The sequence below is a fragment of the Mycteria americana genome, chromosome 2 (genome assembly GCF_035582795.1).
Source record: "Mycteria americana isolate JAX WOST 10 ecotype Jacksonville Zoo and Gardens chromosome 2, USCA_MyAme_1.0, whole genome shotgun sequence".
NCBI classification, from domain to species: Eukaryota; Metazoa; Chordata; class Aves; order Ciconiiformes; family Ciconiidae; genus Mycteria; species Mycteria americana.
Genome location: NC_134366.1, coordinates 106,576,559 through 106,591,732, shown reverse-complemented (window position 1 = coordinate 106,591,732; position 15,174 = coordinate 106,576,559). Strand labels below are relative to the sequence as shown.

At 44.2% G+C, this 15,174-nt stretch overlaps 1 protein-coding gene across 1 annotated transcript in view; it reads right to left on the bottom strand.

Moving 5' to 3' along the window:
* The window catches only part of GALNT12 (polypeptide N-acetylgalactosaminyltransferase 12), a 53,219-nt gene extending 38,336 nt beyond the window's left edge, over positions 1 to 14,883 (bottom strand). The window contains exon 1 of the mRNA XM_075494176.1: positions 14,322 to 14,883. Coding sequence (XP_075350291.1) covers positions 14,322 to 14,701 — 380 coding nt within the window. The 5' untranslated portion in view covers positions 14,702 to 14,883. The remainder of the gene's footprint in view (positions 1 to 14,321) is intronic.
* Positions 14,884 to 15,174: the final 291 nt, after the last annotated feature.

Here is a 15,174-nt window from a genome sequence, read left to right as displayed (position 1 = left end):
TAAAAAGAAAAATAATAGAAGGTATTCTGGGCTGGTGTATGTGCAGTAGCTGTCTTTGCACAATATTATCTCAAGTAGAAGAACAAGCAATAGCCAAAACATGCCTCAAATTACAGAAAGAAAAAAAAAAATATAAAACCTAAGCGCGGTAAAAACAGTAGCATAAATTACTGCTAACTTGTGCTTTGGAAAATAAAACAAGCGCTAGACAGCAAAAATATAACTGTGAAGGAACAGCAACATATAGAGAGAAAAAACAGCAACAGAACTGAGACATATGTACACAGAAGCAGATTTTGGGAAGACCACAGAACTGCCAAGATATAATAGTGAAATCCGCAAAAAACACAGACAGACAGAGAAATGCATAGTTTTGGCTCTACAGAGAGCCAGGAAGTTTGCAACCCTTTGGATTAAGCTCCAGAATGTATTTCCTATAAATACATATATTTATGAACTTCCCTAAATGAACATAAGGATGCCAAGAAACATACAGCTGAGCCAAATGTGTAAATTGTTAAAGATTCCCCTGGTCTGAAAGAATTTTAAAATAATGACGGTATTTATTACCATTTCTCCTCTTTTCTTAGAGCATTCTGTATGAACAGTTTTGTTAAAAAACAACAGGAATGGTTTAGAGGTGTTTGAATTTTCTTATGCCTCCAGCTTATTGCCTGGAGTCACCGAGACTTGTAAGGGGCAGAAGGACATACTTCAGCTTCTGTCGGTCACAACAGATACCGAAGCAGGCAGGACATCCCTCCTACCAAACCAGAACAGCAGCGAGCCCTCCAAAACCTATGCTACGGGGAGCTGAAGAGGGAAACCAGGACTGATCAGTAGAAAACGTGACAACAAAATCCCTTAGGTCAATTCAGGGGAACCAAAATTCCCCAAAACACCCAGAAAATGACATTAAAAGAAAACTGCTTACCTATAGCACATTGAGAATATATTTACTGACTCTTTAATGCTGCTGTGTTTGCAATAAAAAAGACTTCTTATAGGTTGCTTTAAAGATTAGGCAATATCTATTAAGATCTGTGGTACAGAAAGAAGAAATAAGTCTGAATCTGAATATTCCTAAAATTAAAATTCTTATGAAGAGGGGAGAAAAAAAAAAAGTCTGTAGAGTACTTTTGTAATAAATACCTGAAAATGAGGAAGCAGTAAGGAGAAATGACACTTGGGCAGGGGCGGCACACAGAAGGCTGCTGCTCAAACATGAAAGAAATGCTATGCAACAACACTCGTTGTATATGGTGCATATGCATGCATACACACATACAGCTATACACAGATAGGTAGATACACATACACACACCCCTATACAGTGAAGTACAAAAATGCCTGTCTCTCCAGGCTGTAACTTGTCCTGAGGCAAACAGGGGCATTCACACAGAGAACTGCCTCACACCATCAGCTGGTGACAGAAGTGATTTATTTTGCCAAATGTTCATGTACTAACACATGAAAAACCAGTGACATTTTAATTAACTTTTTTTTTTTAAACACAGAAAAACCTACTGTATGAATCCAATTTTAGAAATACATATTTACTTTAGCCTATTGAAAAACATTCATGCTCCGTATTGCCAGGAAAAATTTCTTCTTATATATCACAGTCACTTGTACCAGGTAGTTTCAGTTCATTTCTTGATGGAAATAGGATCTTTACCTACCCATTTTAGAAAACCAAAGGAAAAAAGAAAAAAACAGAAAACCTCCAGGAAAGCTTTCTCTGGAAAATATGTCAGAAAGATTCACGGAATAATAATGTTGTATTCCATTATTTAAAAAAGGAAATCCAAAAGGTCTAAAGAAGCTTATAAGCCTAATTATAGATTAAAGACTTCAATGGATTTGCCTGAAAATTACATGCTGGAGACAGGAAACATAATTTGGCACAGAGCAGGGCAATCCCCAAACCGACTGTGATTCACTGTGCATTGCTGCCTCCTTCGCTGAGCGTACCCAACACTGCAGAAAACAGCCAGCCTCCTACGGGACGTACCAGAGTACACGTTTCTTCGGTTTCTGAAGTCAAGAAAGAGGCCAAAACTCAAAAGGGCGTTTTCTTTACTAGCTCCGAGGTGGAAGGCAGCACGCAAGCGCAGGGAAGGGACTCGCCAGGGCGGCAGGGCAGGCTGCTGGCCACGCTGCCCCGAGCAGTGCCCGCTTCCCCGCAACGGGCCGGCCGGCCGCGGCTGACAACCCGCCGAAGAGAGAAACCATCTCTCACCTTGCATATTGAAATACACAGAGCACGACCGACAGCTTAGCTTTTTAGTACATTAAGTTTATTTTGGGGAAAACTAATCATCATGTATAGACCAACTAAAATTTTGGAACTTCTACTTTTAAAAAATTAGAAAAAAAAAAAAAAAAGTTATTCAACTTCTATGCAGGTTTGCATGTTTATCTCAGAAATTATTTCCAAGACATATATTCCTTACTAGACTGCTACAAGATCTCAACTGTTAGCAGTCTCAAATATTGTTGCTAAAATGAAGCACACTTTTCCTCATCTTTCCGTACTGAAAGAAATTTCAAAGAGTTTTGCTAAGTCTTAAAAAAATAATCCCATTGGGGAGTTAGAAACCCAAAGCATTTAAACCCTGGAAAGATAATAGTGTAAGAAAAATCTTAAAAAAACTAATTAACCCCTGAAATGGAAATACTTAGAAGTGTTGTTGAATGACAAGCGGCATGCATACGAACACTGAACATTACCACTTCACCAGATACACAAACTTCAAAAAAACCCCACTACAAGTAGGAAACCTGACTTAAAGCCTAGTGGTCATAACTCAGCTTTTCCATTTCCCAACTCCTATTTACAACAGAACCACCGTAGCAGTGCATCTTCTGTATTCACCTTTGCAAACTTCAGGATGCATCTTTATTCTCTGTGTCAGCCAAGTATCCAAGCTCCTACTTTCCAAGTGAATCATTTCACTCCTACTTCGGGTTATTCAGAAAAACAAATGCGTATCAGTTACAATATGTCATTAAAATGACAGGGAGGATACAAACTGGTGACAGCAGCCCCAAAATATGTTTTTGCAGATACTGGGAATGTATATTTATACTGCCTATACTGCAAGCTGCTTTCGGCTTCTGACTAAGGCGTTCTTTAGTGCCACCCTGAAACGCATAACGCTGTCCTTTCCCAGTATAGGGGATCACATTAAGACAGGATTAATTGCATCTCATGTTAGCCGTCTAAAAGCTAGGTGCTGTCTTTGAGCTAATCATCTGGACTCTGCATGTCCGTAAAGACAGATCCAGAAGGCGATTCACCTCACCCTCCTGTCCTGGTTTCAGCTGAGCTAGAGTTAATTTTCTTTATAGTGGCTGGTATGGGGCTATGTTTTGGATTTGTGCTGAAAACAGTGTTGATAATACAGAGATGTTTTAGTTGTTGCTGCACCAGTCAAGGACTTTTCAGCTTCCCATGCTCTGCCAGGTGCACAAGAAGTTGGGAGGGGACACAGCTGGGACAGCTGACCCCAACTGACCAAAGGGCTATTCCATACCATATGGCATCATGCTCAGTATATAAAGCTGGGGAAGAAGAAGGAAGGGGGGACATTTGGAGTGATGGCGTTTGTCTTCCCAAGTAACCGTTACGCGTGATGGAGCCCTGCTTGCCTGGAGATGGCTGAACACCTGCCTGCCCATGGGAAGTGGTGAATGCGTTCCTTGCTTTGCTTCGCTTGTGTGCACGGCTTTTGCTTTCCCTGTTAACCTGTCTTTATCTCAACCTTCGAGTTTTCTTACTTTTGCTCTTCCGATTCTCTCCCCCATCCCACCGGGGGGGAGCGAGCGAGCGGCTGGGTGGTGCTTAGTTGCCGGCTGGGGCTAAACCACAACACCTCCTCACGCTGTTTACCTAGCACAGACAAACAGACCTTGGTGGGGCCCTGCCTCCCCCATGCCTATAGAGGTTTAACTATAGAGCAGATGCTTAACTTTTCTACGGCTGAAGTTAAACAACAGGAAACTACCTATAGCCCCTACTACTGGCTGCCTGATACATCACCTTGAACCTAGTTATCATAACTACCAAACGGTTCGTAAAAACGTAACATAGACGTAGGAAATGAGTCGCCTGTAGACGTGACGTTTCCAAGCACGGACAATAAATGCAGAAGCACCGTCATTTGAAGTCCGACATACTTCTTTCACTACTCTCATTATCTTATTCAACTACAGGAACTTTACTATTTACATAGATAATAATTATATATATTTAAAAAAACCAACACCTAAGTTAAAAATGTGTGCACGTTGAGGGGGTTCATTTTCTTCAGAAAAGTACGCATATCTCTAGTCAAGCCGATTTTGGAAAAAGTGACCAGATACCAGGATCAGTCACCAGATCAGAGGAAAAACCTATTGCCAGCACGTGAGCAGCTTTTTTAGAGCCAACAAAAGAAGGCATAAGGTTTTAAGTAGGACTGTGATTTCACTGAAAAACACTGATATATAATGGACAACAACAACAACAACGGACAACGCGATGCAAAGGAGCGACACCTGCTCAGCCTCTGCCCTCTGATGGCTCCTGTTCTCTGCAGCCCCACTAGAAAACGCACAAGCAGAGTCTCTGTGCACAGCGGAGCGGCACCCAGAGCAAAGGCAGCCGGGCCTGTCCCCAGCCACCGCCCCGGGCGCGGGCTGGGACCCTGCCCCGCTCCAGCAGCAGCCTGGGACCCTGCCCCGCTCCAGCAGCAGCCTGGGACCCTGCCCCGCTCCAGCAGCAGCCCGCTGCTGCACCGTCCTTGCTCTCCCTCGGGCTCTCTCTGCCGCGCCGGGTGGATGTCCCAGGAATCCTCCTGCCTCACCACCACCTCCTGCTTCGCTTCTATACCTTTTAAAAGACAGGTGCAAAACAAGAAATGCCAAAAGACACGGCTTTTGTTTATCAATTTATAATAAAATAAACATCTACGTTTTTAAAATTCTAATTGTATTCAGCCATGAATCCTTAAGCTCCGAGACGGGAGGAGAGAGAGAATAACGCTGCGCCTGAACACAAACTTAAAAACAAGTTCACTATGTACCACCTACCTTTCCTGGATCTTTCACTACAGCACCTACTCAAACATCTACCTCCACAAAATGCAAACTGAAGCAAAGCATGTAAAGGTGTATCATCATACATCCACATTCCTGTGGGCTTTTGGTTTTACGTTTTTACACCGCAAGTCACAGTCTAACCGACACTATACGGCTGACAAGTTTAACAATTTAACCTTGGAATCTACTACACTACAAAATCTTCTGTTAGCAAGTTTTACAATAGGTTATTTATCAGAAACTAAGGAGACATCAGTCAGGAAATGCCTAAACAAAATTAAATGGGCTATTTTAGAGAACATTTGTGTCAATTAATGTAATCACTCAATTTATTTCATTGTAAGGAGCTGTTTCTCTCTTAGAGATGCGTATCTATACACAGGGAGAGAGAGCATGAATGCGTGTACACCGGGCATGCTGCCATGAGTTAATTAGGAATGGTTGCTGACATACTTTTATGTAAGACTTTCACCACAACTGCAACAACGACACGGCAAGAGAAAATACATTTTTGATCTCCAAATTTTATGTTCCATATGCCAAGTTACTCGTATTTTAAGAATAAATATGAAATATTCTGTGAGTTTTCAAAGATTTGTTAAGAATACAATTGGCTCAAATTATTTCATGCTTTCTAAAAGTATACTTTTCTTTTAGAAATAATGTACTGGAACATTTTTAATGGAAAAAAGTGTGTGTTGAAAATCAAGATGTTAAAACTATTCTCAACAATCCACAAAAACAAAATTGTTCTAGACCGCTGACATTTTTAAGTTTTGCTTTTGAAGTTTCATTATGAACGCCTGAAAATACAGAAAGTTCAAGATTCCGTAGCTTCTCCTTGGAAGTTCTAAGCCTCGTGTGTCACTGCTATAGCTGATTTAATGTGATTTATGTGATTACGGTACTTGACATTGCCATATACATGCCATCACAACATCATCTCTAGCAAACATTGTCAGGATCCTGCTTCAGGCTGGGTTGCCCGCAGTGGGCTAGGAACCAGGCTTGCTGGCTTTGTTAGGGTGGGTGGTGGACATGCAGACTCACACCACCACCTCCTTTTCTCTTCCTAATTTGAGCAGGGTTTAGGACACTGAATTGAACAGCAGATGCCCTTTTAGCGAGAGATGTGCTCAAACGTGGCATTTTGCTGGCTGTAAGTAAAAACGGCTGATCTGGACAAATGGGCGTCTCAGTTCGATTTCTCCGTCTCCACTCCCTGCCCCGTAAACTGCAGAGGCGGCAGTGTGAACTCAGGGGTCTGCCAGGCACCTTCACCCAAGAGAAAACACCTCCTCCTCCCACCCTCCCAAAGCCACGGCGGAGGACACAGCTACGCTAGGGTCCTCTTCTCCCCCTTCTTCTACTTCTCCCTTCCCTCCTGCTCCCAGCAGCCGCTTAGAGTTCAGCAGGTCCAGCCACGAGCATCCCAAGCTCAGCAGCACGACACGGGTCGCAGTGCTGGCTGCTGAGCCACCTTGCAGAGTTACCGAGGCCGTCTTACCTACTCCGGGCTGAACGTGTGTTTGAACAGCCACTCCTCAGCCCTCCTACGCGTAACATCCAGCCTGTGAGCCAAAAGCGACGCAGCCCTATTACATCAAAACCTGGGATACAGAAGCACGACATTTCCAGTGGAATTAAAGGATATGATAAATCAGATTATTCTTAGCGCCTCCAAACAGTACCCAACTTTTCATGCTAATTTATTTTCTCACATAAAACCACCTTGAACCATCTGTCAGTTCTGGGTTTTTGGCGTTTTTTTGTTGTTTGTTTGTTTGTTTTGTTTTGTTTTTTTTTTTAAAATGTCTTATCTGAGCATGGAAAGACTGCACCCGGTTTTGCACACCTACATTCCCCACGTGCGTTCGGATGTTACAGAAAAAGGCGCTGATGTTTACAGAAGGTGTGTCTTGGTCCGATTAGCAAAGCAGATAGCAGCATGGTGCTGATAAGCGGCAGAAGGGCTGAATTACCCAGGGCAAGGCTGGAACACGTAAGCAGCGCGAGTTAAAGCAATGCTGGCCCACACTTCCCTACCATCCGCTCGCAGCCCGGGTAAATGCTCCCTAAATTGTGTCTGCTGAAACAAACCTCGTTAGGAAAGAGCCCCCCAGCATATAGTTCAGTCTACGACACTGTGATATGATCAAGTCTTGAAAACAGCGGCTAGCTAGACTGTGAAATGGTTTTCCAGGTTATTTGATGTTTTAAAGAATGATTCTCCCAGTGACAATAAGGCCTCGACAAGACAGACTGCCAAACACTCCTTTAAGATTTCAGATAATAAAAGGCTGCGCTGCCTAGTATGAAAACATTCTGAGAAGCAAGGAAGAAAGCTGGGAAGTCTGAAATAGAAGAAAATATTTGCAAAGTAAAATGGGGGGGGGGGGGGAGAAGGCAAATCTGTTTAAAACAGGTTAAAAATACATTAAGAAAAAATTGTCTAGAAACCCCACCTATGAGGGTGGACTAAATCTATATCCTAAAATCCACAAATTTAAGAAATCCATAGATCCTCCTAATTCCAAATTGTTAGAAAAAGGCAACAGAAATTCCTACCTAGCCCAGATTCTGAATGTGCAGATGAGAAGGCATTTCTGCATGTGTCCATGGGGAAAAAACAATGTTTATTTGATTTTGCTGACTTGAAACAGTGGTTTCATTTTGCTCAAATGGTGACCCGTGTTTGCAATTTTCTTCCAAGGTTGTGAGATACACTTAACATTTGCACAGTGCCATATGATTTCCTACACCTACATCAGAAACTTATTTTGATATGAGTAATTTGATTCAGGACAAGAAAAATATTTTGCAAAGTAATACAATAACTGAAAGAAGTTATTGTAATCATCACTAACAGTAGGGTGTGGAAGCACCTGGAGACAATCGTGTATAGTAAAAGACACCTACAGACAATTGTATATAGTAAAAGCACTGTTTGAATAAAGAAAAAAAAAAAAATCAGAATTTGTGGTTACTATCACTGATCTGGGAACTTTGTCAAGTTAAAAATGAAATCAACCGAAACCAAACACTCATCTAGACATCAGAGGAAGCTGAGGATCTCTATCAGAAGCTGTAAAGAAAAACGGTCAAAAAATAGTCATGTTAGCTCTTCTGGAAAACGTTTGCAGGTGACTATTAAACGAAAGCATAACGGCAAAGAAAACTGACACATTTTTACAGAAGATAGGAAACAAAATAGTAAAATATCCTAAATATCAAAGCACTTGTGGAAGCTGTATTCTGCACTGCTACAGAATGCAAGCCTGCTTATTTAAAAAAAAAAAAAAAAAAAAAAAAAAAACCAGTGCAGATTTATTACTCCCCCACTTAACGGTTTGAGGGAGGAATGAGATGTCCCAGAGACACACTGCTTTGCAGGTCTAAAGCCTGTTTATAAATGCAAGGAATCCTGCCAACTAACAATAAATTAATGTCGAAAAGGTATTATGATTAATGTAGTTGCCAGTAACCAATTACCCATTCCAGAAAAGCTCAGAAAACAAACAAAACAAAAAAACCCAACCCCAAACCAGTGACCACAGCGTTTCGAAACTACTACAGCAAATACACCTCCAAGTGTTTTATGCAAAGCAGTTGCTCATAAGTAGAAGAGTGTTGCGTCTCCTGGACTCTGATCAAACGTACAGCATGGGAATACCTACGCCAAAGCAAGCGCTGGGCGCCGAGCGCGCAATCAGCTGTGCGTTTAGCAGAAAGGGACACACCGGCGTGGCCAAGCTGCTGCAGACAAGCTCTCCAAAGAGGTCACTTCTACTAGACGCGCTGCAAAAAAAGTCCCTGGGGGTATTTCACCTTTAGATAACAGCTGAAAGAGAAGCTCCTGGGTGAAGTCAGGCAGATGCGGTGTGCTGGGGAGGAAACACCCGGCTGCTGCGCCATTTCCTGGAACAGGGTCAGGTTAAAACTCCTGGCAGGAGCAGCGTGTCCATCAAAATCAGATGCTACGATTTTTGGAGTAGAAGAGGGACCAAAACCTAGTCTCGAGGATTACTCCGGGAATTTGCTAGCGAGATACTATCAGATAAGCAGCCTGCATAATTTGGTATTTACAACCCAGTAAACAAAACAAACCATGGTAGCAAGTGAGACTGTAAGAGATTCACCTTCAAGTCTGGGAACAGATGGGAAAAGCAGTTTTGAAAGTCGGAAAAACCTTAGCACGAGATCGTTACACTAAACTCAAAGACAATATCCCAAAAAATAAATAATATTATAGGCATAAATGATGGTGACAGAAGAATTTAAGTATTTGTGTGTATCTATCTATATACAGATACTTAAATATATATACAGATACCTAAAGATATATAAAAACATACATATATAAAACATATATATAAACAAGCTCTCTCTCGAAAACACAGAAAATTATCCAGAATTAAAGAATGAACCTCAAACTTTTTTTATAGCTGCTAATTATTATGCAGACCACATTCAATATTTTGGGGGCTTTTGTGGTTATTCATAATCATTTGCCAGGTAAGAAAAGACAGGAAAGACTTACAAATCCAGTTGCTTGTAAGCACAAGTGAAATGAGGCCCAAGGGCTGATTCAGGCTTCTACCATGAAAGAGACAACATAAAACGCTGAGTCGGCACAAAAGTGCCTATCCCTGCCTTGTTCCTTTTGTAACAAGAGTCAGCCAGAAGGAGGCTGGTAATACATCCCTACTGTGAGACATATAGAAACAAAAAAAAAAAAAAAAAAAAAAAGGTAGAACGTCTAAAATCAGGAACAATGCTTGAGAACAGTCCTTAATCTAAAAAAACCCAAGCAGAAAAACTGGAAATGTATTTCTTACACGTTGTAATAAACTGTAAAAGGCTGTCTAAGAGACCCTATCAGTTGTCTGCCTAATCCTGCAGACCTGTAAAATGAGCAGGCGACGAGAAGCCCGGCAGGATGGGATGCGGCCGTGCTGTTGTGCAGGGGGAAGGCAGAGCAGCAGCCAAAACGCATGGCCCAGAGCTCATCCTGCTGCACTTACAGGGCATCAGCCCCAACACGGCCCTCAGCAGGTCAATGTCTGACGGAGGATGCTACAATTGTTGCTTCCCGTATGTGTATAAACACACAATATGATGGATAGACATTGGGAAGACAACCTGGGCCATCTAGACAACGTTATGATTGGGGGCAATAAAAATTTCGCTGTAGCAGTGATGTAGCCTTGAAAGAGGTGCCCAGAGAGGCTGTTGAATCTCCATCCTTGGAGACTTTCAAAATTTGACAGGACAAGGATGGCCTTTAGCAACACGCTCTAATGCTGAAGTTGTCCTGCTTCAAGCAGGAGGTTGGACTAGAAACCCCAGAGGTTTCTTCCAACCTCTGTCATTCTCTGACCCTATGGCATATTTCACTTCTAGCCTCATACACACTGTATCACCATTTAGTAATTTCCTTACATTTTTATGCATAATATTTTACCAAAAGAACATTTTTTATAGTTTATATATATATACTTATATGTATGTTTATATATTTATGTATACATATAGGTACATATATATACATACATATATACACACACACAATTCTAGCCACCAATAAAACGAAAGAGTTTCTGTGTGACGAAACACAGTATTATCAGTTGCTGACCTCAAGCGCAGACAGTTAAAGGAAGTTGGAACTGTCTCAAGGAAACAATAGAAGTTGTTGAGTTCTTCACATCTGTGTTTCAACAGAAACAGGATCAGTTCTCAGAAAAACATGTTACAGTGGTCTGTGAGAACAAGAAGGAATAAAGATCTTCTGAATATTTACATTGGCAAGAATATATTAGTAGGAGAAACACCTAAAGTTGAAAAAACTTTATTATGAAGTAAATAACATCTGTATAGGATTCATAGTTAAATACTGTTAAACACCACATTATTTGGGGGAGTAATCTCAGCCAAACTATTCTTCTTCTCTTCCTGCACCGTATTACCAGACATAGGTATTAGCAAATAACTACTGCCACGTTGCTGGTCTGATAGCAGGTCCAGGATGTACAATGTGTAGCAGTGGGAAAAGATGTTTTTGTCATCTATTTCTGATAAAGCAACATCTTGTATACATAATTTTGCAGACCAGGTTTAAAGGCTTACTGGTTCAGATATTCTCAATCTTATTAGCAAAATTCTAGTTTTCACTAGATTCACGTTTGTCATTTTCACAATTCACACCCAGTGAGCGGGTTCACTGATGAATGCGGGATGGCATTAAGGTTAAAAGGAGCAGTGGGGTGTCCAGGCGGTGGGGATGCTGTCTATCTTTATTTCCCTTTCTTTCCTTCTCCCATTTTCCTGGGATCTAAAATTTCCAGACTCACCTCCACACATATAAGAATATGCTGAAACAGACCAAAAGCCCATAGCCCAGAATAATGTCTCTAAGCACAGTATCTGTTAATATCTCATGAATACTCAATGTCAATTTTCTAGTAGATGGAATTCCTTACACTTTACAGTAAATGGATTTTTGGAACAAGGTGGCGGCAGAATTTGTGTTAGCCACTTCATGCATCGACCTAGTACTGCAGCGGCTCAGCAAGAGGCACCCTCTCAAGTAGCCTGTCTGTCTTCCAGACTGAAGAGCTGTAAATTAATTAGTCACTTCTGTATGGAAGCCATGCCGTAAGTTGAACAGCACTGGGCCCAACACAGATTTCTGTGGAACTTTACCAGTGACCCTCCAGTATTTTAAAAAAAAAAAAAAAAAAAAAAAGCTTCCCAGCTTTTATCCAGTTATTTAAAAATGCAAGGCATTTCCACCTTATTTCACAGCTGTTCAAGGAACTCATCAAAAGCCTCTGGGAATAACACCACACTTCCTTATCCATATAATTACCACCTTCAAAGTACTCCAATAGGTTTGTGAGACACATCATCCATGACAAAGGCCAAGTTGACTCTTTCTCAATAGATCACATCTACCTGTGTGCTACTAATTCTTTTCCTTACCACAGTTTGTAAATAATATGCCTGGAAGAGATCCAAGGCTTGCCAGCACACAGTTCTCTGGTTCTCCTCTGGGACTCCACTAAAAAAATGGTGCATTTATCACCTTCTGGCCTTCAGGAACCAAAATTGTTTCATTGATCACATCTAAAGATTTAGCCTTTGCATCATTTTTGTGGGCCGTTGAAGTCTACCATTACTACCTATTTCCTACCATTGTAGCCTCACCCAAATGTTCATTAAAGATCATGAATGGTCAAGCATTACCAACCTTAAAATAAAGAAACTAAATCATATTTTTCCTAGACTTGACTTTTCAACCTATATAGACTCTAATCGTACACTGAAGTGCAATGAATTTTCTATCGCTACAGGCTTGTGGATACCTTTTTCAAGACTATTTTTTTTTTTTTACTTAGATCTCTTACATGGTCTTCCTTCTTAAGAGATGTAGTTAACCTTATTGCACTAGGAGAGGGAGTTAACAACTTTATTGCAAAATTGTCTTTGGAGAAGTTTTTTTTTTTTTTTACATTTGCTGAGTGAGTTGGATAGATATTCTGTGATATTTCTGCCGTAATTTAGATTTAACTGTGTGAAAAGGCATGAAGCACCTGCCAGCAGATACAACAGTACAATACAGCCCCAGCCCCAGAAGGCAATTATGTCTGAGATTATGTCCAATTATATCAGTGATGCCTTGCAATCCTTTTGGTTTGGATACATTTTGTCATTTCAACATCCAAATATTCACATGAAACGGGATGCCATTGTAGCAAAATCCATCTGCCCACTTATTTTCATTTCAAGAATCTCCCCCCATCTATAAAGTCCCCTGCTCAACAACTGCGATCTTCCATTTCCTCCAACATCCTGTCTGAAAGAAATGGCAGGAGTCCAGAATAATTCACTGAAATGATTTAAACTCTTCCTGTAGAAATGCAACTAAAATGGTCCCTTTTTAGCCTATGGTCTATAGACTGCTTCTAAGGGGAGAATAAACGATAACTAAGAAAAACAAGCTTACTGTCATGCTTAAATTTATAGTAAAAAGATCTTGCACTTGCATTGCAGTTTTTTAAGAGCTATTGCAGGACTCACGTTTTAAATTCAGCACTTATCACTAGAGTTGGGTGAAATACCAGACAGGACACACTGACGTGAAGCGAACGCACGGTAGACAGAGCCCTGCTTTTTCCCCAGCTCTTTGCTACCACACCACACAAACGTGTTGCAATGAAATAACCTGGCTGAAGCCAAGCTCAGGTGAAGCAGAAGAGAGAGGACTCTGCAGCCACGGCTCTGTCCTGACCCCTCTGGCTGAAGGCACATACCTGCAACTACTCAACCCCTTCCTCTCACCAGCTGGCTGCTCACTGAAGGGACAGCCCTGAGGTGAACGACTCGGCTAAGCTGAGTATTTGCGTTAGGCCAGAACTGATCATACAGTCGGACCTGCTGTGCAGCACTGACTTCAGAGCTGCGCTGAACTGCTGCCTGTAAACTAGAATCATCTCATCAAACAGTACCTAATCCTTAGTTTACAATTGCTTATGCCATCATCTGGCATTAATGTCATAATTGTAAATGTAATTTGTAAATGTAAATTGTCCCAGCAACTAAGTACCCAGGCACAAGCAAAGTCCCAGTTTAGAAGAACGTTATGCACCTCTGCGAGCATTTCTACATCGCTCCTGGTAAACCTGATGATAAAGCAATCTGCTTTATACTGCGTGGCACAAGACATCTGAATACAATGCAAAGCCGAAGCCTGGGAAACATAACATCTGTAAAGCTGGGAGTGACTGGGAAAGTACGCTGCTGCCTACGGTGACTTATCCAGGCGACAGCAGCAGGAGAAGCCCGGCAGCATACCACTGCTTAAGGGCTGAAACCACACTGCTAGGGCTACCAGAGGGAACCAACCTCTCCCGGGTTGCACACGCACCACCAACACGCTTCTGTTTCTGCCTTGTGGAAGAGCGGGAGCCAGGCAAAATCATCGACGGCGGTAACTTTGTGAGCAAACGCTGTGATTTGAAAGCGTTGGGGGGGAGAGAAAGTTTTAAAAGCCTCCACGTTGCTGAGTGAGCTGCAGCTGAGACACGACTACCCCGCGCTGCCCGCTGCCACCAAACGCGCCTCTCTTCGGAAGAGCTGCCCCAGCCGGCCACAGCGGGGGCAGGCGCGGCTCCTCCGCCCGCGGGGTCACCCGGCGGCGCAGCCCGGCGGCGGCAGGTGGAGCGGCGGGTACTCACAGCGGGTGCCAGCGCTCGGGCAGGCGGCGGTGCAGCGAGATGCGGTCGCTCAGGTAGATGTTGATCTGGTGCCGGCGGACGCTCTCCTCCTGGCGGCGCTTCTCGGCCGGGCTCAGCTCCAGCCGCACCGCCCGGCCCAGCTCGCCCAGCGCCCCCGGGTCCAGGGCCGGCTTCGCGTACACCGGCTTCCGCAGCAGCTCGGCGTCGGCGAGAGGCGGCGGCGGCGGGGCGCGGCGGGCGGCGTGGCGGGGCGGCGGGCCGTGCCGCCAGGCGAGGACCCCGACGGCGGCCAGCAGCCCCAGGGCCAGCAGCGCGCCCCCGCCCCGGCAGCCCCGGCCCCGCTTGCCCCAGCACATCCCGCGGCCGAGGCGGCCGGCCATGCCGAGAAGGCGGCGGGGCCGCGGCCGGCCTCTCCCGGACACGGACACGGACACGGACGCGGACGCGGGCGCGCCTTTGCCCCGGGCGGACTCGGCGAAGTTCTCACGGAGCTGCCCACGCCGCGCCGCCCGCCCGCCCCCAGCGCTGCCCCCGCCAGGAAACCCGCCCGGCTCCTCCGCCGGCGGCTCCTCCCTCCTCCCCGCCCCGCCGCCGGGCAGCCCGGAGGGGCGCGGCGCGGTGCGGCGCAGAAGAGCCGCGCACGGGCGTTGCCGCGGGGCGGGGAGCGGCTGCCGCCGGCGCCCCGGGCGGGGAGACCGGCCCGCGTGTCCGCGAGGGGGGCCGCGCCCCTCCCGCTCCCCAGCCGGCTCCCCGGGAGGGATGCTCCTCGGTTTCACGGCGGTCGGCAGGCTGCTCGGCCCCGAGGGCCCCGGCACACCGGGGAAGGCACACGCCGCCAGCTTGCTCCGGGCTG